Source organism: Sturnus vulgaris, chromosome 6 (genome assembly GCF_052056855.1).
Source record: "Sturnus vulgaris isolate bStuVul1 chromosome 6, bStuVul1.hap1, whole genome shotgun sequence".
NCBI lineage: Eukaryota > Metazoa > Chordata > Aves > Passeriformes > Sturnidae > Sturnus > Sturnus vulgaris.
In genome coordinates this window covers 44,956,848-44,980,765 of record NC_142248.1, presented here as the reverse complement: position 1 = coordinate 44,980,765, position 23,918 = coordinate 44,956,848, and the positions used below count along the sequence as shown (strand labels likewise).

The window sequence follows — 23,918 nt, the reverse complement described above, 5'->3', positions numbered from 1 at the left end:
CCCGCGTGGGAGAAGTCTCCGTGGGTGAACCTCAGCACCGTGTGAGGGATCCCCACGTGGGGAGCTCGGGGGGCGATCCCCAGCGCACAGCCGGCTCCGGCTGATGCACCCACACACGTGGCAAAGCCGGGCGGGCTCTCCCCGCTCCCGGGGCTCCCCCGCGGGTGGGCTCCGGGCCGGGCGGTGCCGGGGGCTCCCGGCCGGGGCGGTGCCGGTGCCTTTAACGCGCGGGGGGGCGGCCGCAGGCGCGGCGGACGTGCGGGGCCGCCTCCTCCCCTTCCTGCCGCCCGCGCCGCGCAGCACCGGCCGCTCCCGCTCCGTCCCCGCAGCCCCGGCCCGGCACGGCCCTGCCCTGTCCTGCCCGCCGCCGTCTCGGTGAGTCCCGCCCGGGGAGCGCCGCGGGTCGCAGCGGGGCAGGGCCCTCCCGGCGAGGGGCGGCGGGCCCAGGCCGCGGCGGGCCCGGGGCTGCGGCCCGGCCGCCGGAGGGGGGGGGGGGTCCGGGCGCGGCTCCACGCTGGGGAGAAGCCGCTGCCGTGGGGCCGGCGGGGCTCGGGGGGCTCCGGCGGGGCTCGCGTGGTGTTGCGGTGGCTCCCCTGCGCATCTCCCCGGAGTGGGGCGAACGCGGCGTGTCCGCCGTGTTCCCGGAGCCCGCTGCATTAAACCGCCCGCCGAGGGGCGGCTGGGCGAGCAGTGACGCCCGAATTGTGATTTCGGAGCGTTCCCCGCGGCTGTCGGAGTCCCGGGTTGAGGTTTGGCGAGAGGCGGGTGCTGCAGCGCCCGGGTGGCCGTACGAGCTTTAATGAGCACTGCGCTTCATTACCGCGGTCTGGGCCGCCGTGAGTGCCTGTGCTGGTGTCAAATGCTCGCCAGTGCTGCTCCCCACTCTCACAGCTGATGTTGTCGGTGGTGTTCCATTTCTGAGGCTGCCCGTGCCCTTTGGTACAGCCCCGGTACGGGTTGTGTGCAGCTCTGTGAGCCCTGGAGGTGTTCGTGCCCCCATCACCTCTCCTCTGCTCACAGCTGACTCCCTTCTTCCAGTCTGCAAGTTATGGAGAAGGAAAGAGGAGTTAAGGTGGCAAAGCTGCACCTTTTGTACCCGGCTGCCTTCAATTGATGAAGTATTTTAATTGAGTAGGTGGCTATTAAGAATAACGTAGCTTAGTATCTTTTCTGCATTAGACAGTGACAAGTTCTGCTCTCTAGTGATGTGCATCCACCCGTGTGCTTTAGCTTTGTCATTTTATAACCTTTTTTTCCCCCACACCCCCCAAGGCTGTGATGTGTATTTTGAGGTCACTGTTAGAAAACCTCGAAGATAATTTATCGCTTTGTGGAAGAGGAGCTGAGCTGATACCCTGCTGTAGCTCTTTTCTGTTTAAAATTCTCTCTTTTCCCCCCCTGTTCCTTTAGTGTTTCTGTTGCTGCCTCTGTCCACCAACACGAATAATATTTAGTTGACATAACTATTCTATTTGACATCTCTTTACCTATGACAAGGCAGAAATCTCCTGCTGGGCAGTCCGAACTGCTTGCTGCAAAAGTTGAGAAGGGATTCAGTTCCTGTGTTCCACCTCCTTTCAGATATTTTTCCTTGCCTTTTCTCTCGGTGGATCACTGTCATCCTCCTGTTTGGCTTGGGCTGGAAGTGTTTCTCTGCCTTGTGGACCTCTTGCCTGTAACTGCGCTGTAATTTCTGCCCACAAACAGGCCATGCAACTCGCTTTACCACATATTTTTTCTCTTGCCTCATATGCTGATGCTGCTTTCTGCATACTGTGATTAAAATAACTTTTGTGTGTAACTGCACCAGTGAAAGGTTGGGGATTGGAGAGAAACACTAATTCTCTGGTAGAGTTATTACCAGATACCTTTTTTAGTGGATTTTTCTTACCACCCTCCTTTTCTTGCTGCTCTCAGAAATAGCAGCAGTACGATCTGAAGGACACAATGAGATTTTAATTTTATCCTTTATCCCCCCCATCACAAAACCCCCGTCACAGACCTGATGACTACTTTGTTTTTGAAACCCCACGAAGAAAAGGGAAAGACTTGCTCAAGCCTGTGTAAAGCTGTGGTGTTGCTTGGTTAGCTCTGTAACAGCTTTCGTTTGCGTCATCTGCTCTTGCTGTTGGAGATTTGGTGGTTATGGCTCAAAAATGTCTAATCATTCTTGACCCTGAGTGCTGTAAACCTAGGGCTAAAAAAGCCCCTTAGGAACTGGAATTCCCTGTGAGTTTCAGAGGTGATGGCCAGGTCTGTGTTCAAGCTACACCCAAGACCCTAAAGCGTGAGGACACAGGGGACAGGACATGTGTTTTATTTTAAGCATCAAACTTGGTTGCTCCTAATCCCTTCCCCTGCCGCTGCCAAGGCACCCACCTCTCACCATTGACTCTGTGAGGCTTCAGCTCCCAAGTTTAGTTCCCTGGTCATAGCCCAGTGATTCCTGAGTAAATAGTGTGAATGCCCCCTGTGCCTCCAGGAGGGATGGGGAGGAAGCAGAAGGCAATTCTTCATCCCTCTCCTCACTCCAAAAGCTGTGGCAGCAACCCAAATCAAGTTTAGTTTCCCTGTTTTTAGCACTCATCCGTGCTGTGGATGCCTTTCATAACACAACTGCTTCCGAGGGGAAACTTGATCGGTTTATTCTTTCTCCGTCTCTGCAGGAGAGCTGCTGGAGAACCTCCTTGAAGTGTGGAGCAGTTGCTGAATTTCCATCCTCACGGTGTTCATGGCCTGTTTGTGTAATTTGTTTTTGGTTCTAGTGTTTCCATTTGGTTTAAATGATTGTTTTCACTCCCTGGTGTAATTAGAGCAATCGGATCCCCTCTTGACCCCTTGTTTTCATAGGTTAAACAAGTCAAAGTCTTTAAGTCTCCTTGAGTTGTTCTCTTATCGATATTCTCAGGATTTCCTTGTCAGTGGCAGCCTTTTGACTTTACCCATCAGAACCTTTTTAATATAAAGGGAATTTTATGCATTTGTGTTTAGCTCTTAAACTTCCTGCTCTGCCTTGGCAAAACAGCAGGATTGGGCTATTTTTAAAAGTAGGAATATTTTGGAGGGGGCTGATTGTTGCACTAAGCTCACAAACTTTTTGACATTCCTCGGGTGATTGTTTCAGGCTAACGAGACAGGGAGTTGCTGGGCTAAATCTGTCCCAGACAAATCACTTCTTGTTAATGACTGTGCATAAACTGTGGAGATGATAAATTGGAGAATTACCAGCCCATGACTCCTAGGAATCTGCTTCTCCTCTCCTCGTTATACAAGATGTCCAAGCAAATAAAACACATGGGGACCTTTAAAAAGAAAGAAGTATTTATTTACGTTTTTAGAAATGTAAAAGCTTCTTCCTGTTCGCATGCCTGAACTACAGCTGGTGGCAAGAGGGAGGGTACTTGGGAGCTTTGAAAACTTCCTATTTCTTGCCAGAATGGAGCCTTTAAAGTATTTTCTTACAATGGGGATTCTTTGGCACTATTTCCAGGCTGATGCCTGTGGTCTGCAGTTTGGGAACGCATCTGTGCCTGCTGGCGTGGGCACTGCCTTAGAGACTGATTCCTGCTTTTTTTTTTTTTTTGCTCCCATTTGCAGTGATTTCAGAGCAGGAGCAGCAGCTCTTTCATGGATAAGCACCGTGCACTGATTTGGACTCTGCTGCTGCTGCTTCCAGTTGAGGAATTGTTTTTTACCTGGTGGAGGGAAAAAGCAGAGTGAATCCAGGTGCTGCTCTGAGATAGTGCACAGGCATCTGCAATTCCTGCCATTCCTCTGCAAGGGGTTTTATTCCCCTCTGAGTAGCATCTGGGCTGGATTCCCTGTGTTTGAACTCGTCCTCTCCTGGTCACTGCCGTGCCATGTACAGGACTGCTGCATCTAATTAGATTATATTAGAACGAGTAAGTGAATCTCGATAAATGAGCTTACAGGGGCACTGTTGGGTCAGCTCAGTCCCTAAATATAGGTCCTGGGCAGAGGGCAGGCTTGGTGCAGGATACAGCAAAATGAAACAGAGATCTCTTGGGAGTGCATAAATCTTGCTGCCTTGGCCATCTTGTCAGCCTGGATGCTCCAGTGTCTTGGTACAAGAAATTGCAAAGTCCACCCAAGTACGAAGATTCTTTAACTGAAGCTTGGTGCAAAATTGGAAGGGGAAGTCATGGCAGTGGAAACTAATAAATCTGAGGTGTTAAGGAATGCAAATCTCATGATCCTTTTTAATGCTTCCAATTTAACTAGAGGTGAGGGGTTTTTTTCAAGTCTCTTAGATACTGTAGAAAACAGGGGAAAAGAGGAATGGTATCCCTTACAGGAAAACTCTGGAAACAATCTCTAACTATACTAACACAAATAAAGAACATTATCTCCTTGCCACTATGTAGTGCAGAGAAGTAATTTGGGTGCTTCAAGCCTTGAATTTTGTTGTGGAATGAGTGTGGGGTGGGAGGGAGAGGAGAGGGGCAGGAGCTGTAAGGTTTGTGGGATAGTCAAGAGAGTTAATTCTTTGCAGTACTCCTCCTTCTTTTCTGCAATGTTCTGTTTTTGTTAGTGCTTTGTGGCCACCCTGCTTACCAAAATCTGCAGCTCTAAATTGCTGTTACTGAAGGGAAGTAAAAGTAGTTTCTTCCCCTTTTCTTCCCATGAAGATTTATTTAGAGGAATAGCATTTTTTCTCTTTCAAATGAAAGCCTTATCTTTGCTTGTGCATCACTGGAGCTGCATTGTAACTTGGAGAAAGTGTCTGTAAATCAGTCATGTGGACAAGCTACTCATTTTGTTGCACTAATAATCCCTGTTATAAATAGTGTTGTCCTCTGCTTGCATTCACAGCTCTTTGCTGTGGTTGCTCTCAGGTGTGTGGGATTTTCAGCAGTAGTGAAACACAGGGAATAGCTTTTCTTGCAGGGTTTTTTTTCTCTTTTTCCATTGGACACTCTTTCTTCTGGCTGATCCCTCTGCCTGGCTTCCCTGTCTGGATCTGCTCACAGAGAGGCAATCTTGCAAATCACTGCTCTGCTGGAGCTGCTGCATCACAGCTCCCCTGCTGCAGGAAGCATCTTTAAGCCCTTTTATGCTGTGAAGTTGAGGAAATAGAGCAAAGCTCCTGTTTTCCTTCAGGTTGCAGTTGAATGACTAATGGAGCATCCGGGAAGGCTCTTTTTCTCTTAGAAGAGGTGTGTTGATGTTTTCCAGCAAAACACAAGTTCTGATTTTGGGATTACACCTATTAATTGAGTAGGTGACCTTCTCAGCCTGTCTGTCTGGTGTCCAGCTCGCCAAGCATGTGTTGAATGACCCCGGGAAAATCAAGCTGGAGTTGAGAATTACATGGGTGTCAAAGGCTCTTAAAGCCTGGTATATTTATGCCCGTGATTCATGGTACTTCCAAAAACAATCCAGCCCTCATCCTGCAGAGGGGAAGTACCTCAGTCCAGTGTTATCAACTTTGGCTTAGCTGCCAAAGCAATATAAACTCAGCCCGAGTTATTTTGGGCTCCTTATTCTTTAGCTTCCAAATCCCACCCTGCAAGTTCCTTGTAGAAGAAATGCTGGCTTAATTCTGTTTTACACTCTCCTGTATGGACTGAAAATGGTAAGCAGGGTATTTTATTTCAGGGTTGTGACAAATTTTAGCACATCTCGTTCCTGTGTGTGGTGTGAAAAGGTGTCTTTTGTCCGCCTGCTACCACACAGGAAGGAAGCTGTTGAGTCTGGGAGATAAAAGCTTTATCTCCTCCCCTGCAAGGGACAAGCTGCCCACTCCTAGGCTGGCACCACTCTGCTCTGCCCTGCCTGTAGTAGGACAGAGGGGAAAATTTCCATGGGAAAATGTGAGTGGACTCCAAAATCTGTTTGTAAGTGCGTAGCTGTCAAGGAAGATGATGACTAAGCTATTGCACAAGGTGCAGCTCTTCAGGGAGCTCGCCAGGATTGGACTGGATCATGACTGACTCATGAGAGAACCTATAATATCAGGCAGCTCCTAATTTCGTTATTACTGGTTTGATCTGACCACTGGCCACGACTACTTCTCTTTCCCAGCCAGTTTGCTGTGGGATCTTAAGTTGGAAAATCTACACTTGATTACAACAAATTGAAAAGTCCAGTTTATTGGAGGAAGTGAATGGTTCCCAGGCCTTGGGTGGGAAGTGCTGCAGGAGTGCTTAAGCTGATGTCTTACATTTGGCTCACGTGTTTCTCCATCAGGCACCTGGCCTGGCACTTACCTGCACATTTTACAGGAGGGAAAGCAGAGGCCAAGCACCTGCAGGTGAGGATGCCAGGAGGTCACCAGCAGAGCAGCTGGTGCTGCCTTTTTCTTGCTCCCACGTGTGACCTGAAGCCCTGGCAGTCAGCTGGGGCTTGACTGCACTGTCAGATAGTGACAGGACAAGGGGGATGTATTTAAACAAGGAGGGAAGAGATTTAGATTAGGTACTAGGAAGTAATTGTTCCCTGTGAGAGTGGTGAGGCCCTGGCTCTGGTGCCCAGAGAAGCTGTGGCTGCCCCTGGACCCTTGGAAGTGTCCAAGGCCAGGTTGGGTAGGACTTGGAGCAGCCTGGAATAGTTGCTCCATAGCAGGGGGTTGGAATGTGATGATCTTTAAGGTCCCTTCCAGCCCAATCCATTGTGTGATATGACATGAAACTGCTTTCCTGCAGCAACCAGGACTGTTCCCATGTGCCCCTTCCTTTCAGGGTCTCTTCTCTGGTGCAGTTGGGAGGCCAAGCCTGGCTCCAGAAGGAGATGTTGCTTCTTGCATCCCAAACTGGTTTGAAAGGCTGCCTGGGTGTTTAGTGCTGCTTTGCCCTCTAAGTCATCACTTAATGTTGCAAGTGGACATCCCATCTTGGCTTTCACATAGGCATTGCCTTTAATTCTGTGTGAGGACCTAAAACGGGTACATGAACCAGTTGCAGCATCTCTGCTGCTCCTCTCTGCTTCAGCTCCAGGTGTACCTGAAAGCATCACCATGGCTACAGCAGCTCATAGCCGCTGGAGCTTTTACAGGACATTTTCAGATCTGGGAAGTGATCAGAGTTTAGGGTGCTGTGCCAGGGAGGGCCCTTTCCCCCAGGACTAGGTGGGAACTCTTCTGCCTCCTTTAGCTTGCTGTTCTGCAGGGAGACTCTGTGTCTGCAGTTCTCAGTGGGTGTGGTGCTGGGAACTGGCAGAAAATGGAGTTTACAGCTCAGTGCTGTATCTCCTGTCACACCTACTGACCTTTGCTTGGTTCAACACCTGTAGGCAGCACGTGTGGCTCCAGCTGTGATGGAAGGACAAAGGACTGTGCTGCTTTTTCTCTTCATGCTGCCTAGTTTTGTGTTTTCAGCAGTGGTGGTGAAAGTCCATCAAGCTCATGGAGAATTGCTTGCCCTGAAGTGTGCTAAGAAGGTTCCTCCCAACCCTGTCCCCAGCACGGACAATGAGGTGGAGGTGGCATCTCAAAGCCTTGGAAACCACCAAGCTGCCCAGAGGATTTATGGAGGTTTTGTTAGGATTTTATTGGGTTCTCTGGGCTTTCCCATGGCAGCTCAGTGGGAGCACTGACAGTTTTTCCTTGTTACCTTCACCTAAGGTCACTTCCATCTCTTCAGCCTGTGCTACACTACCACTAGGATTGAGTTGCGTGCTAAATTTAGTGAACCTTTTTACAGCTTGGTTTGTGTGTGTAAAACCAGAGGGGGTTTTAGCAGCTTTTAAGGGGTTAGAGTCTGGTTCAAGATGCCCAGCAAGGCCAGGCTTTCTTTGCACAGGTGGCAGCACCCCAGGCCAGGTGTGGGAGGGTTCTTCTGTGCCTCAGTGTACTTCCACACAGGGATTTGCTGAGGTGCAGAGCCCGTGGGTGGCAGGGAGGGCTGTGGAGGCACAATTAGAACTTGCATAACATGGTCTGCAGTCTGAGGCATGTGAGAAGTGCTGGCGAAAGGGTTGGGTTTCAGAAGTTTTAAAGGCTTGTGAAAATTCTTGATCAGATGTTTCCATTACAATCCTGCCTTTTTTGGCCCCCCTGCCCTCTATTTCCAAGTTTCTACCTCTTTTCCTATGTTGTTTGTGTGCCTAAAGAAGATTTTTTGGCTTCAGGTCTGGTGTACCTATTTCTAAGCAGATTTTTAAATCCCTGCTTGGCATTATAGGCTACTGGAGTAATAGTTTGAGATGTAACTCAAGTTGGAGGCAAATAAGTTTAGATGTGTGTGGTTGCAATGAAGTGTTTGTTCAATTTCTGCATGCCAAAGGAAGAGCAGATTGTGGGACAGCAAAGCAAAAGGAGTGAGAACCCAGAGAAGCGTGAGAGAAATGACCTCAATTACTCTGCATTTCTGTTGCTGAGCATTTTTAGGCCTTTTTAACAACCTGGCATGTTCTTGAGTTCAGATCAGTGCTGAGCACGTTGGGGCGGGTGTGTGTGCTTGTGTTAGGAGGCCGTTTTGGGGGCAGAACTCTGGGATTTTGGGTTCTTGAACTCAAAACTCTTCAAATATGCATTTCACCATTTCCAGTTTCTTTAGGAGACTCCTGCAGTCTTGGTCCTTACAGTCACAAGTGGAAAAGAACCAGGAAACCTTTGGAGATGTGCTTTGAACATGCCTTTTGCAGGGTTCTTGTGTGGTGTTGCCCAGCTCTCAAAATTGCATTGTGTGTGGGGTTATACAGTGAACTGGATTCTGGAACTGGGACCAGTAAGGAGGGTTGCAGCATCCCCTGGGCTGCTGCTGCTGCTTCTCAGAGGAATATTAGCAACCCTCAGCATCACTCACCTGGGGCATCAACAGCTGCATGAGGAAGGTGGTAAAAGAAAGCTTCTCCACCATGTGGCTCAGGTGTGACTCAAGCATTAAGCAAGTCTGTGGAGGAGCTGGAGCCTTTTCCCTGCTGCTGGAGAGGAGTCTGGTCCTCTCCTCTGGGTGTTTTAAGAGGCAAATATTGCCTCAGGGTCTGCTGAAACACTGCACTGATTGCTGAGAACATGTGACCTTCTTAAGCTGCCTGCCAGAGCCTAAAGGATGCGGGTGATGACACTGTGAGATGACACCAGCTGTGTGTATATCATTTCTTCAGCTCTGAGTGCCTTCAGCAGACTGGTCAGTGAAGCACAGAGAGGTTAACAAGGTGAAAAGAAGCCTTGTGGGGAGGAATGTGTGGTGCTGGTGTTCAGGAGCACATCTTGTGGAAGCTGGAAGGATGGCATCTCAGTGGAGCTGTAGCCAGTGAAATTCTTGTTGTAGTGCAGGAGGTGTTTTGGATGGATGATGAGGTGAGCTCTTAGTGCTGCCCTCGATAAATGAGATACGTGCAGTGTCTCAAAGAAGAGCAGAGAAAAGCCTTAACACTTCACCTGCCTCAGCAGGGGGACAGCCACAGTTCAGCAGCAGTTTCTAAAACTTCATATTGTGCTTCTAAATAGTTTAGAAGTTCCAGCTCATGATGCAATTTATACTTTGAAGTGCACTGGTGTAACTTGTATGGTGCTAGTGCTGCAGGGATTGCTTCTAAAGCCTCTTTTTTTTCCTAAACTATTTTGAAGTTTTATTTCTAACAGTGTTAACCATGTTCTGCAACATGAGGGATCTGACTTGGATATAGGAGTGCTGTCTTTATGCCTGCATAATATGCTTTAGGATAAATGTTGAAGGACAGCTTTTGCTGTGGAACTGTCAAAGTAACTCATATCTGCTGTAGAAGTTTTCACGATGGAAGTTTGTTCAACCTTCAGCTGGTGCAAATTTCTGCTGGAGCAGAAAGTCAAAATACCAGTGCTGTAGGAAGCCCCATCACCAGCAGTGATGTCCAAATTCAGTCCTGAGCATACCTCTAAACATTCCCTGTGTTCAGAGGGTTTGTAAGTAGAGTGTGAACAATGCTTTAATCTGGCAAATGATTTTAAATTTAATGCACAATTGAAATAAAATCCAACCCTCTCTGGAGGTGTCATTCCTAATGTGACTATGGATTAAAACTCATTGATTGCTACCAGCAAAAAAATGAAATAAAACACAGTGCCCTGCTCCATGCAGAGGCTGCTCATTGACCATTACAGCCCTGAGCACCTTGTTGGATTGAGAACTGAGAATGTTTTCCCAACTTGCAGCCAAAATGCAGCCATGGCCCATTGCTGCCCATTTGTTCCCATGCCAGCATTGTCCTCTGGCTTCGGCCCCTCCCTGCAAGGTGGGAGCAGAGGAAGCTGGGCAGGGTCCTGTCCCTTGGGTGCAGTTCAGGGCAGCAGAGCTGTTTGTGCACAGGGGAAGGGAGGGTAGCAAGTAATGCCTGCTCAAGCCTGGCTCTTCGGATTTTCCAGTGTTTTTGTGTCTTTCTGACCCACGACTGTGGTGTAGAGTATTAAAAGTAAAAATAGACCTGCTGATGCAGTGCTTACCAGGCTGTGTAGGCTGAAGAGGAGGCAATTCCAGCCTCGTAGTACTCCCTAAATTCTAGTTTGGTAGTTGTGCATGTTGGTGATGATTTCATTTATGGTGCCTCTCTCATCTTACAGGAGCTTTGACTTCTCTGTGTTTAGTCTCTGTTCCTCCAGTCATCCACCCTAAACTGAAGCTTCCCTTTTGAGGGTTGAGAAACTAACTGCATGCCCCGAGTTTAAATTCTCAGCACATTTGAAAATTTATTATCACTCTGTGAACTTTGGTTGTTTAACTGATGGATACTTTTTTCCCCTGTTCTGTTATTGTACTGTGTGTGGTGACAAAAAAGAAAGATCTTCCCTGTTGATTCCTCTCTGTTTGCAGCTGAAGAATTATCAAGACTCAGTCTGATGATGGGGTACAGCAATCTTGTTTCACTTGCTGCCTTCTGATGCTCTCATTTAGCTACATCTGTGCCACACTGACAGTAATTTTGATACAGCAATCGCAGGTTTTCTCTTTAGAGACAACTGAAATCACTCAACTGCTTAGACATAATATGTACAACGAATAATGTCTTGAGACTTCTGGTAGTTAGGAGAAACCACATGAAAGCATCTAGATCTGATATGATTCACAATCACTGAAGTTTTGATTTCCCTCTGAGCTAACAACTCTCCTCTGCCTTGCAGCCTGTTCCCAGAGCAGCTCAATTTCATTTTCCTCTAGGAACTGGGATAGATGAGAGCATCCGTCTGCTGCTGGCTTCTCCTTTTGTCCACTGCTGTTCCACAATAGGATTGTCGAGTCACTGAGAGGTTAACGAAGCTTTTTTTTTTTTGTCAGTGGTCCAACCTCTTTGTATAGCTGTGTGGAACAGCACACTGAACAGAAATAATGGGAAAATCTTGTTGCTGGAATGACCAGGGTTGTCATTTTGTGATACCAGGATAAAGACCTGCTTAAGCTTCAGGCTTCTGGCTGTGTTACGGGGTGGCTGAGCACAAATCCCTCTGCAAGAACATTAAATATTAGTTTCTCTGTGTCTCCTTGCATCCAGCAGTGTTGGAGCAAGGAGAGGCAATCTGAACGATTACAGTCACTTCAGCAGTAGCTCCCATTTAGTATTTAGAGTGGTTTTGTTACGAGCCTTTTGGGGTTTGGCATTGGAAAAAGGGTGAATTGTAGCCCTTAATTATGAAATGTGGGAACAATTGGAGCTGGACAGACAGGCAGCAGTCCAGCTCCTCTTCCTGAGTGAGCAAAGCTTTTGTGCTGTGCCATCCCACTGCATAAATGACCGTGCTGGGCTGTTGCTGGATTGATTGGTTTTGATCCCTTTTAGGAAGGGGTTTGGAAGCTCTAATTTTGGGTTTATCACAGTAGTCAGGCTCCTGCCCTGTTGCTCTGAGCAAACCTGTTACTGTGGCTGCCCCAAAGAACTTACCATGGATGGGGGGAGCGTGGCATTAAAATCCAGTTGTTAAATCCAGTTGAAGTGGGACATCAGTGGCTTGGCTTGTGTAGGCTCAGTGACAAAGTGACTGCAAGGAGAGATGTGAAGGTGCTCGTGCAGGGAATGGAGAGCTTTGAGGGGGAATTAAGCTTGGGATGGTGTGGGATGGGTGAGCTGTGACTTGCTGGATGTCACCTGGGACACTTTTCTTGCCCTATCTCTTATCAGCTTGTGGATGAGGGCACCCAGCAGAGCAGGGTGGCAGTGGATTTACAGGAGTGTTTGCTGCTGGCAGTGCTCCAAGAAACTCTCACCTTTTCCCTCCAGAGCACCTCTCCAGGCTGGGTTTTCCCTACAGTTCAGGCAAAGTGCACCTGTTATCACTCAGGCCTTGCTGCTGGCCCCAGCTGTGCCTCTTTTGCAGCCTCTCATTCCAGCAGAGCTCATGCTGAAAAATGGAAAATGCAGAACTCCTCTTCGAGACACAACTTCACTTTTTTTCCCCTCTTTTTTTTTTTTTTTTTTCTTCATTTTTCCCTCCCCTCCTGGGAGCTGCTGAGCCTCTGTGGTGGCTGGTTATGCATGGCCCTGCATTCTCCTGTTGGGAATGTTAAAAATACCAGCTACACTTTTCCCTTTCCACATACCAAAATATATTAATGTGCTGCTGCTTTGATTAGTCATTTCCTCTTCTTTTGTTCCTTTCGCAACAGGGTAAAGGAAAGTGTGTGCACACTTGAGTAAAATCTTGTCTGGTTAAGAAGTCTGAAGCTAAATAGATACTCTTGGTTGATACCTGTCTTTGTTGGCAAAGAATTCTGTTCTCATCCCTTCAACACACATTCAAAAATAAGTCTGGATAAAGTCACTTTTATGGTGCTCAGACTAAGAATATCTTCGTGTGATTTATTTTTGTAGTGGAAAGAAATTCAAATATGAACAAGATTAATATTCTTACCATGAATTTAATACATTCTTGCAGGAAGACCTTTGGTGATAGATTGCTATAAGAAATTTTCCAATTCATTTATTTTGAGGTTTCTTGTCTTCCTCCCGTGCCATCACCTCCGTGCACACATTCCTCCTTCCTGAGCTCTTGTGAGACCTCATTCAGTGTGGGTGCAGACTTGGTGAAAGCAGCAGTGTCACACTGTTGGGCTGTGCATGGCTCAGTTTGGGGTAGTTCTGGCAGCCTCTGCACCCTCGGGGTGTGGGGGTACAAAGGTTAATAAATCCAACTTACAGGGACCTGCTGAAGTTGCTCTGAGTGACTTGCTTGCCCTTGAAGGCTGGATATTTTTTACTTCTCTGTTGCTGTGGCTGCCTTAGTGAGAAATTTGGGAGAAAAGCTTTAGCACCAGGCAGTCTGGAGAGCTGCAGAACAAGTGGTAGATTTAAAACTTTCTTGTGTATGTGGAGGAATTCAAGTGAATAAGCTAAAAAGTTGCCTGGCGAGTATAGCTAAGGGCAAAGTTGAGTAGAAATCCGGAGAATCAAGCAATAAATTAAGACTGATCTCTTCTCAGTTATATCCAAACTTTAGAAACACAGCCCATAAACAACATGCCATCCTCTTTAGCAATCTGTCGTGGTTTTCCTGTCTGCTCTGCCCTGGATTCAGACGGAGGACAGCTTGTGCTGCCCAGGGAGGTGAGGCTTGGACAGCAGGGCTGCTGCTGCCACACAGCCTGGGGGAAAACTCTGGTGCTGGGGATGTGCAAAACTTGCAGGAAGGGGATTTTACCTCTCCTGGGATGCACAGGCAGGTAATACACACGAGTCTTCTCCTTGATTCTTTGCAGCTCTTGAATATAAAAACCTAGGTTGTTTTTTTGAATGAGCATTCGCCTCCCAGTACTCGGATGCCATTCATACTTTCACAGAATCTGCTAAGGCAAAAAAAAAAAAAAATAAAGCTGGACCAAAGGCCTTTGCTTCTTTTGTTTCTGTCTCCTCTTATTTTACATTTATTTTTAAAAATATTAGCAAGAATTCATAAGAAAGAATGTATATTTATATAGTTATATTTGCTATATACACTGGGAAAGGGAAAATGTTTCATTCCAGCTGTTTTTTCTTTGCAGATTGCTGTGAAGGCATGAGAGGAATTTGAGTACTGAGAAGCTACTGCTCATACCTGCTTTCCTCTGTTATAGAATCATGGAATGATTTGGGTTTGGAAGGGACCTTAAAAACCATCTTATTTCCACCTCATGCCGTGAGCAGGGACACTTTCCACCAGACCAGGCTGCTCTAAGCCCTGTTCAAACTGTATTTGAACACTGCAGGAATGGGGCAGCCACAGCTTCTCTGGGCAGCCTGTGCCAGGACCTCACCACCTTCACAGCCAGGAATTTCCTTCCACACTTGGAATGGAATGTAAGGACATGAAAGGGATGTAGCAGCCCTAAATTTCTCAGGGGATGATCTTAATTTTTTTTTTGTTGTTGTTGTTTTACTTGGAAGTTGAGGCTCTGCCTCATTTGTGAACAGAGGGTGGTCAACTGCATCATTCCCATGGGTGCTGCAGACCTTGCTTTAATTGAGTTAAAGTAATAGAACATGGCAGGGTAGGTGCAGAATGGGCATACTTACACTAATGCAACTTCTTCCTGCGTCAGAAAAGGATTAAGCTGTATTAGAGTGAGCAAACCCAGCTGGGCTCAGACCTGCATTGTACCTGCCCAGGCTCTTTAGGGACTGGTAGCTGCTCCCTGAGGCTTTCTATGGGTCCGAGGTGAAGATTATACTGTGAATATCTATTTATACACTAGACCACAACAGCTGTCTTAAGGCCTTTGTTGAGGTGCACAGCGGCTTTAGAGCTCTGTAAATGGCTTTTGTGTGTGGTAAAGCTGAGCTGCTGTGGAGTGTCACAGCAACCCGGATTGTACAAACCCCTGTGAACTTCCCAGACAGCTAATTAGAATAAAAACAGGTGTGGCCTTGCCCCTCCCTCCTGTCCAGGTGCTGGGCAGAAGCAGATTTCAGGTGTAGTCGTGTGTTTAATGCTTTTGCCTTTCTGACCCAAGAGCTCAAATCTGTACCTGGCTTGTGCTTTTGGATGGGCTCATGTTGCAGGAGATCCCTCGATGCTCAAAATCTGCACGACATATGGAACTGCTGCTCATACTGGGAACCTAAACTCAGCTTTGGCCATAAGTCTGCTAGATTTGGCTCTTATTTGTAGTATTATTTTGAGAAAATTCTGTGATCTTTTTTTTCATGCCTTCCTATTTTGAGAAGTATCACTTCCTAGTTCCCTGTGCACGAAAGCTGGTGGTGATTGAAGAGCAAATGTCTGATCTGGTCCCTGCCTGCGTGGAGAGCAGGGAAAGGGGAAATGCTTACCCAAAAGCCTGAGCTGGCTGCTCAGGAGTTTAAATGCCTCTCAGATAGTTCGTGGTGGTGTGGGCAGAGCATGTCTGTACATGAATGTGTGAAGGAAGGAGCTGGGGAAGCCTCAGGGACTCCTTGGAAGTAGAGATGGGAAGATGCAGACTTGCTGAGTAATTCCTGCTGGAAGAAAGAAACCTTTGATTCTTTACAGGCACTTTGGAAAAAGGTAGTGTAAAGATAATTTGTTATCTTCTGACTGTGGAGATAATGGAGGGGGTGTGTGTGTGTTAGCTGCTAGTGATTTAAAGGGGAAATTTGCAGTTTCTGGAATCTGGTGGAGCCAAGGACATTTTTTACTGATCCTGAAGCACGCTGGCTTTTATCCCAAGTAGCATCCCCACACAAATACTGCAAGAAATGTTTTGGTTTCCTAAAACTTTCCTGTGCTGAACAATATAGATTCATTTAGGTTGGAAGAGTCCTGTAAGATCAAATCTAACCATCCCCTCAGCACTGCCAAGGCCACCATTAACTCATGTCCCCAAGTGCCACATCTACACTTTTTAAAATCCCTCCAGAGATGGGGACTCCACCACTGCCCTGGGCAGTCTGTGCCCGTGCCTGACCACCCTTTCAATGAAGAAATTTCCCCTAATATCCAAACTAAACCTCCTCTGGTGCAACTTGAAGCCATTTCCTCTTGTCTTATCCCTTGTTTCATGGGAGCAGAGCCTGAGCCCCCTTGGCTGCACCCTCCTGGCAGGGAGTTGTGGACAGTGAGAAGGTCCCCCCCGAGCCTCCTTTTTTTCCAGGCTGAACCCCCCCAGTTGTCCCTGGTGCTCCAAACCCTTCCCCAGCTCTGTTTCCTTTTCTATTTTCGTGGGGGACCCCAAACTGCCCCTAGGACTGGAGGTGCTGCAGCAGTGCCCAGCACAGGGGACAATCCCTGCCCTGATCCTGCTGCCACACTATTCCTGACCTCAATGCTTTTGTGCCCACGCTTTGGTGAACCCAGTGGGCTGCTGCTGTGACAGGGTCTGTGCAGTTCTGGGATATTTGTGTGAGCTGCCAGGCAGGGATGCTGAGTGTGGTTTTCCTGCCAGCAGCAGGTGTGTGTGTGCATTTATCCCCAGCTAAACGCTCTCTCCACTTTCACTGGTGCTAATTCCAGTTCTGGGCTTTATCCTGCAGCCCAGGTGGTTTCAGGGCGTCAGCTGCTGCCTGGTGAATCCCTGCCCTGCCTTATCTTGTAGGAACTTGCCCGAGCAGCCGGGCTGTGGTGGAAACCTCATGTGGGAGGTACCTGGGTGCTCCTGCTGAGGACACTGGGACAGGATCAAGGACATCAGCTGGGTGCTGGTGGCAGCCGTATTGCACCCCCAGCTTCCTCTCAGCTCTGCTGCTGCATTTTGTCAGGTGTTGGCTCTGAAGATGTATTAAAAAAATCCCCACTGAAAGTAAAGGCTTTTCTTGAAGCAAAGCTAGTCTTTCTGGAATTTAATAAAGAGCTTGTCTGTGTTAACTAACATCAAGCGACTGAGAGCAGACAGAGCCCAACAGATGGTACAAACAGCGGCATGTTTGGAATGGAAAATATTTACCTAGAGGGGTTTTGAAGCACTGAGCCTGTGCTCTGCAAATGGCTTAATTGTATCAGTGAAATAAAGTGGAGAGCAAGATTTATTGACAAGTATTGCTCTGCTCTTGCTGTCAGAACCTTGGAGGGGGTGTCAAGCACCGTTGAGCTTCCCTTGAACAGGTCTCCTTCCTGGGAAGAGTAGTTTTAACACCTGAATGGCTCAGTTGGTGTTTTTGAGTGTCAACAGCTTTCTCCCGTGGCTGCACAAATCATGCTGTCAGGGCAAGTATTGAAATGAAAAATTCAGAGCTTGAAATGCTGTTTATTATGCTTACCCCTCTGTCTTGGGCTTGGGAGGATTGGTATAAACAGAGCATGGAAATACAGATATAAAACTAAGATTATATTCTTTAAAAAGAATACAAATGCCGAGGTTAAATTTTATGCTGAGTAACGTGTGCAGTTTGGGTGCCACAATATAAGAAGGTTATAAAGATGTTGGAGAGTACCCAGGGGCCATGGAAGTGGTGAAGGGTCAGGAGGGGAAGCTTTGAGAGAAGTGGCTGAGGTCACTTGGCTTGTTCAGCCCGAAGGGGATGAGACTGAGGACAGACTTCATCCTGGTCTGCAGCTTCCTCACAAGGGGAAGGTGGAGGGGCAGATGCTGATCTCTTCTCCCTGGTGACCAACAGCAGGACCTGATAGAATGCCTGGAGCTGTGCCAGCACAGGTTTAGGTTGGATATCAGGAAAGGTTCTTCCCCCAGGGGGTGCTGGGCACTGCCCAGGCTCCCCAGGGAATGGTGACATTCCCAAGGCTGCCAGAGCTCCAGGAGAGTTTGGACAGCACTGCCAGGGATGCCCAGGCTGGGATTGTTGGGGTGTCTGTGCAGGGCCAGGAGTGGAACTCTGATCCTTGCAGGTTCCTTTCCAACTCAGAATATTCTATGACTCTCCTCTGCAATTTTCTGATTTGCCACTGGCATCAAAACTCACAGGTCCACTTAGTGCCTCATGCATGGCTTTAAACTGTGCCATTTTAGGAGTGACCCGTGAGAAGATTGTGTGTGATCTTACTGGAAGCTGTGCCTTTTCTTTACATAGGTGTGTCAGGTGAGGTTTATGTGCAATACCTTAATTCTCCTGTGAATACACTGCTCAGATGCAGTCAGCTCCTTGCTGGTGTTTTTGGGAAAGCTGAGCACTGCAGGGGCTCCTTCCTTCCCAGTGTGGCTCCCCTGCTGACCTTAGCCAGGTGTTAATGAACTCAAGCAAGTTTGATGGGCTAAAATCCCTGACAGCTCTTTTGTGTCACGTAGCAGCAGCTCTGCTGCCTTTTGTGTCTTGGGGCATGAAAAACCCATCTTGTTTTTTTCAGTAACACCCAGCACAGCTTAAAAAACCCCAAACTAAACCAACCTAGGCTCTAATTCTGCAGTTTTCCCATACACTGTACTGATGTTAAATGATCTACCCTGAGGTTTTTCTGGCAGCCCCCCTTCCTAGAGTTGAGCCCAGCAGTGCTTCAGTCAGGTAATACTCATGAACAAGTCACAAAGACCTGGTTGCTCTTGCTGTATGAATGTGGAATAGGCATGGAGTGGCTGAACTTCTTGTATAATTTCATACCTTGCCTGTGGCAGATGTGGATTTAGTTGCCCAAGGTGCTGGGCATCATCTCTGGAAAAGCTCTGGGGGAGGATGAGCTTGGGAGTGAAGCTGTTTTCAAGAGGATCCTCTTTGCAGCTGGCTGATATGGAGCGTGTTCCAAACTGCGTGCAGATTAGGGAGAGCAAAAATAGTGTTATCTGTTGGAGGAATTTATTGAATCCAGATACTGCTCTGAGACTTCTTGCTGCGTTCCTAGTGACTGTTGGATGTGAGTCTGCTTGCCAGCTTGAGAAAATCTCAGGAAAAATATCCCAATTAAAGGAGCTCTTGCCTTGGCTAACGTGGTATCTCTTCAACTGCTTAGTATTTAAAAAAGGGCATCTTGGTACCTGTATTTCCCCCCTTTAATGTTAGTTTTTCAAAGAGGCACAAATCCCTGAAGATTATGTGCATTTTGGGACCCAAGCATTTATAGAAGCCACGCTTCTCATGTGCTGGGGCTAAGCTATGAGTGACTCATTAGCCAGATGGAGCTATAATTTATTTCTATCATCTCAAGTAAGTTAATCCCCTGGACCTAAACTGAATGAATATCCTGTGAAATGTGGTATCTGTGCAGAGTGAAACTTGAGATTGAAATTCAAAAAGGCAAAGGGTGGGTTAGAAAATCCAGGGCAGCGTGAAGTGGCAGGGGAAGTCAGGTGCAGGCAGTAATAGCCCACTGGAGTTCAGAAATAGTTATTTTTCTGTGGCACGGGCTCTGTTTAGGGAACAAAAGTGCAATTCTTTTGTTAAAGGCGGGATGGGAACAGTAACTGGGTCTGTGCACGGCCTGGGACAGATGCAGCTTGTTCCCCTTTTTCAGAATGACTAAAGGGATGTTGTGAGGTCTGGAATTTACGGGTGAGACGGGAGCACGTCTGCAAGGGGGGAGCCTGGCACGGGGGCTGGACTCTAAGAAACGTGATCAGGTGCAGGCTGAATATCAAATACGAACGAAAGGTGAGTATTTAACCAAATACCTTGAAATTTAAATGTAGCTGAAGTCTCTGTGCCTCTGTAGGCAGTAGGGAGGGGGAGTGCAGTGTGATTGCTGCTGGGAGTGCCTTGCCTGGGATTGTGGCTTTGGGTGTGTGGGGAACTGGTGCAGCTGCCCTGCAGAGTTCTCTGAAGGAGCTGCAAGTGATAAAAGTCCCATTGCAGCACTTCTGGGGGAGAATTATTCTTTTAATTTTTAATTTTTTTTTTTTTTCATTTTTTTGGTAAGAGTGTCTCCTAACCAGGATGGTAAAACTAAATGAACAGTTAAGCTGGTAGATGAAGGTGTGTCAATGTAGCATTTGCTTTTCCTGCTTTAATGGAATGAGTTTCTTCATCCTGTTTCTTTCTGCATGGCATAGAATTCCCCCCCCCATAGATTGGTTCTGGTTTTTCCTAGATGGCTTGTCAGTGTAATACAGAAATATAAAAGGAAATGATGGAACTGTTTTAGTAATTGCAGATTGTCAGAGGACAACTGGAAACTGTGTGTGAGCCAAAACACTGCCAATTTACCCCATGGCAGGGATGCCACTTTATAAAGACGTTTTGACAGGGGGTGGTGTGATGGATGTTGTTTTGTTGTTCTGCAAGAGCCAGCAGCAGTGGGATCCTCCTAGAGTGAGTTTTAAATACCCTTGCTGGGCTGAGATGAGAAATTAGTGTGTGGCCATCAGAGCAGAGCTTTTGCTTGCTCTTCCTGTGTGCTTAATCAATTCTAGTTTTACCCTGAGACTTTCATCATTTAGATTTAGGGGTTTTTTTTGTTTGTTTGGGGTTTTTTTTGAACTCCACTTCCATGTGAAAAACTGTATTTGTGTATGGAGTTCAGAGACCAGGTCTACCTTCCTCTGATCAGTGTTTGGGGTGGAAGGGTCCATGTGGCTCGTGTTTGGCTTTGCCCTGAGGAGCAGGAATGGAGCCTGGGGAGGCTCTGGAGCTCATCACTGCAGTGTCATGCTCCAGAGCTGGGAGATGAGCCCGCTTTTGGTGAAGTGCAGGGTGGGGAGGGGAGCAGGGCGGAGGATGGAGGCTCAGCAGAGCTTGTCCAGCTCTGAGATCAGAGCTCAGCTGGTCCAGCACACATTCCCCACCCGGGCTAGCTGTTGTAATTATGTATTTCTGGCTCCTCTGGAAGCAGCTGTAGCTTTTAAGCGTGTCTCTTCTCTCTGGTCTAGGAGCAGCAATGACTTTGTGGAACATGTCCTGCCTCAATGGCCATCGTGCCCTCCTGACCCTGGAGCCTTGAACCTCTTTAACAGCACACGTTAAAGCACAAACCCTGAGCCTGTGGTTTGCCCTGAGCATCTGATGTCAGATGCTGGGAAATGTGTAGGGACTGTCAGGGTGTGACTGTCCATGCCATGAGTTCATGGCTGGCTGTGTGCTGGTTCCTCAGCTGGGCTGTGCTGGGTGTTCTAACTGTTACAGTAATGTATTGTAATGATCAACTTAATTACACTTGTGAAAAATCTGCTTAATTACATATTTACTTTGGGGATTAGCTTTTCCCTGTAAGCATTCAATATTGACTTTGGCTGAGACAAATTTTCAGGATCTGCTTCCTTCAAGACATGACTAATATTAGATCACTTTTAGTGCAGGGAGCTGGGTTTATCAAGTAGCTGTAATTAATCATTTTGAAAGCTCCAGCTTAGTTTTGAGCATCTGTGGTTTTTTTTTTTTCCCAAAAGACAAGCTTTTCTTCCCATCCCTCTCAGCCCTTCCAAAACTTTTTGTGCTGGATGTAATTTTAGACCCTGTAATTTTCAGTGAGCTGTGTGCATGCAGAAAATAAATACAAACTGGGAGGAGACTTAATGTTAAGACAACTGATGAATAATTAGTGTATTGAAGTGTTAGTCTTTTATTTGGATAACTTAATAGTCAAATTAGAGTTCCCAAGCCTTGCTTTCTGTGCTGCTCAATGCACTGTACAAATATATTATCACAGTAACTCCTCTCTGTCCAGAAATTGTTCTATATAACAACTATTCCCTCTTGAGCCAGACTCCACACCGAGCTCTCTGCAGTGTGGCAGGATGGCACAAGCCAGTTTGTGATATCAGCTTCCAAAACACTCAGGAATTGAGGTAAAACAACTTTAAATGAATAAATCTTCTGCCTAGAGGCAAGGAGAGCCTGTCCTCTCCTGCACCATGCAGCTTCTCCGTGCACTTTATTCCCTGTGCCCTCTGTAGGCACATCTGTTTTTATTTTTCAAGCAGCAGTGGAAATATTCTGAGCAACCTGGGTTAAATCCCTTGCCTTTCATTCCCAAAAGAATGGGTATCCCAAGGGACACTCGAGTTGAAGAGTCATTTTTTTTTTTTTTCTTGTGTAGAGGAAAATGTAATTGTGGCATGTGCTTCCCATGATGGGTTTTAAACTGACTTGGTGGATTGGGAATTGTGCTTAGGAATCCTAATTAGTTATGTCTGGATTTTTTTTCAATATGAGGTGGTGGTTGGTTTTTTGGGGTTTGTTTTCCTTCTTGGAACAAACAGTCTGGAGAAGATTTGGATTCTTCTTGCAAAAATTCAGGTCTGTTCATAGTTGTAAAATGGGAAAATCTGGTTTGTTTTGATCCTGCAGTTAGGTTTTTTCACTTCATTTTGACCTTTTTTTTTTTTTAACTCCCCGGTTCCTGCTTTTTTAAAAAGAAAATAAATATAATGTTTGGGACAAAAATAACTGTTTTCAGCAAATTATCCTGGAATCATCTGGTCTGTATAAGTGCCCTGGAAGTTTTATACCATCACGAGTTCAAAATGAGTAACAGATCTTCCTGTTTCCCTGTAAATGTATGGAATTTTCGTGAGTGTAAAGCTGGGTTTCAGACTTCAAAAAGCAGTTTTGGAAATACCTGATTCTTTATGGCTGACTAACATTCAGGGCTCTCTCCTGTCTTCTCCTTATTCTGCTTCTGAAGCTGTCATAAATCTGGCAACAAAAGGAAGGTGAAATTTAACTCCCACTTGCCATGATAAGAATCTTAATTCATTATGTTTGATTTCAAAAAAAACGAAAAAAAAAGAAAAAGAAAGGTGTTCTGCATATACTGGTCCTTATTTCACAGCTTCTGTAAGTGCTGTCTCATGTATTTCTCAAATCAAAAGTTTTAACTTTATAAAAGTCACGTGGGAAGGAAGAGTGAGGAAGATGAAGAAAAGCAAGGGAAGGGAATTATTCTCTCCCAGATCAGCAGTCTGGCAAACTGCACTTCTTCTTATTCAGGCCAACAACGTTAGAGCAAGTGGTAAATGATTCCAGAATCTGTTCCATGGCTGATGTAGTTGGGTAATTTTATTAAAGCTACTTTGAGGCTACTCCGTAACAATGAGAAATCTTATTTTATTATTATAATTGGTAGAGGAAATAACACTGAGGAAAAACGTGTTCAAAACCTAATTTTTCTTCTTTTTTTTTTTTCCCCCTCCTTTCTCCTATAGGTTTTTTAAGAAATCATAGCTAAGAAAAAGCACAATGGAGTTTTACGAGTCCACCTACTTCATCATCCTCATTCCTTCTGTGGTCATTACAGTCATCTTCCTCTTCTTCTGGCTTTTCATGAAAGAGACTTTATACGACGAAGTCCTCGCCAAGCAGAGACGAGACCTAAAGTTCGCTCCTACCAAGGCGGACAAAAAGAAAACCGAGAAGAAGAAGAACAAGAAGAAAGAGGCTCAGAACGGGAACATCCACGAGTCTGACTCAGAGAGTGCCCCTCGGGACTTTAAGCTGTCTGATGCCCTGAGCACGGATGAAGAGCACGTCACTGCTGTCCCCTCGGGTGTCACCGAGGCCACCGCCGGCGTCCGGGAGCGCAAGAAGAAGGAGAAGAAGCACAAGGTTAACCAAGATGATCACGTAACTAAGGACTCGGAAGGATCCAAGTCTTCAGGCAAGAAAGTAGATCCAGTCCCTGTTACCAAACAGCCCACTCCACCAGCTGAACCTACAGCAGCTAAGAAGAAGTCTGGGCAGAAGAAGCAGAAAAATGGAATGGGTATCTGATGTTGCATATGCTTCTTGAACAGAACGCCAAAACCGTGTTCTGCTTTTTGCGAGGCCACAGAGTGTCTCTCACAACTGTTCTGCCTGATCTCTACAGGGCAAAGCTCCCTTCTAACCTTCTCCTTTTTTATGAGCTAATGCTTTTTTCCCCCCTGTTTTTTCATCTGGCAGCAGTGCTCTGGTTTTCCTCCTCCCGTGCTTGCTTTCTTCTACTAAAGATGAAGTGAAACAGAGTAGTTTGTTCCTCTGCTTTGCTCTGTGGTTTGGCTGCTTTGCTCTCAATCAAAATTTTGATTACCTGAGAAAAGTCAGTAGATGGTTTTTTGCTGTGTGCATTCTGAGCCAAGCTGTGAAAAAGTGGAGTCCTAAGAGTGGTTGCTCTGATAAGGGAGGGCATCTCAAGAAACCTCATAGCAGTCTGCAAAATAAATCATGTTTAAGTGCAGGCTTAATGCACAGAGAGGTGCTTGGTGGCTGATTCATGGATTGGTGGTTGATTCATTGCTGCCCAC

General features: G+C 46.7%; 1 protein-coding gene across 17 annotated transcripts in view; it reads left to right on the top strand.

The window, feature by feature from the left end:
• Positions 1 to 260: 260 nt before the first annotated feature.
• KTN1 (kinectin 1) overlaps positions 261 to 23,918 on the top strand; it is a 74,703-nt gene continuing 51,045 nt past the window's right edge. For 13 of the 17 annotated variants that reach the window (XM_014871425.2, XM_014871431.2, XM_014871427.2 and 10 more), the window contains exons 1-2: positions 261 to 375; positions 22,842 to 23,398. In XM_014871425.2, coding sequence (XP_014726911.2) covers positions 22,876 to 23,398 — 523 coding nt within the window. In that variant the 5' untranslated portion in view covers positions 261 to 375; positions 22,842 to 22,875. Of the gene's footprint in view, positions 376 to 15,216; positions 15,389 to 19,227; positions 19,354 to 22,841; positions 23,399 to 23,918 lie in introns of those variants that run through there. The other 4 variants (XM_088166385.1, XM_088166380.1, XM_088166377.1 and 1 more) reach the window with 3 other exon arrangements.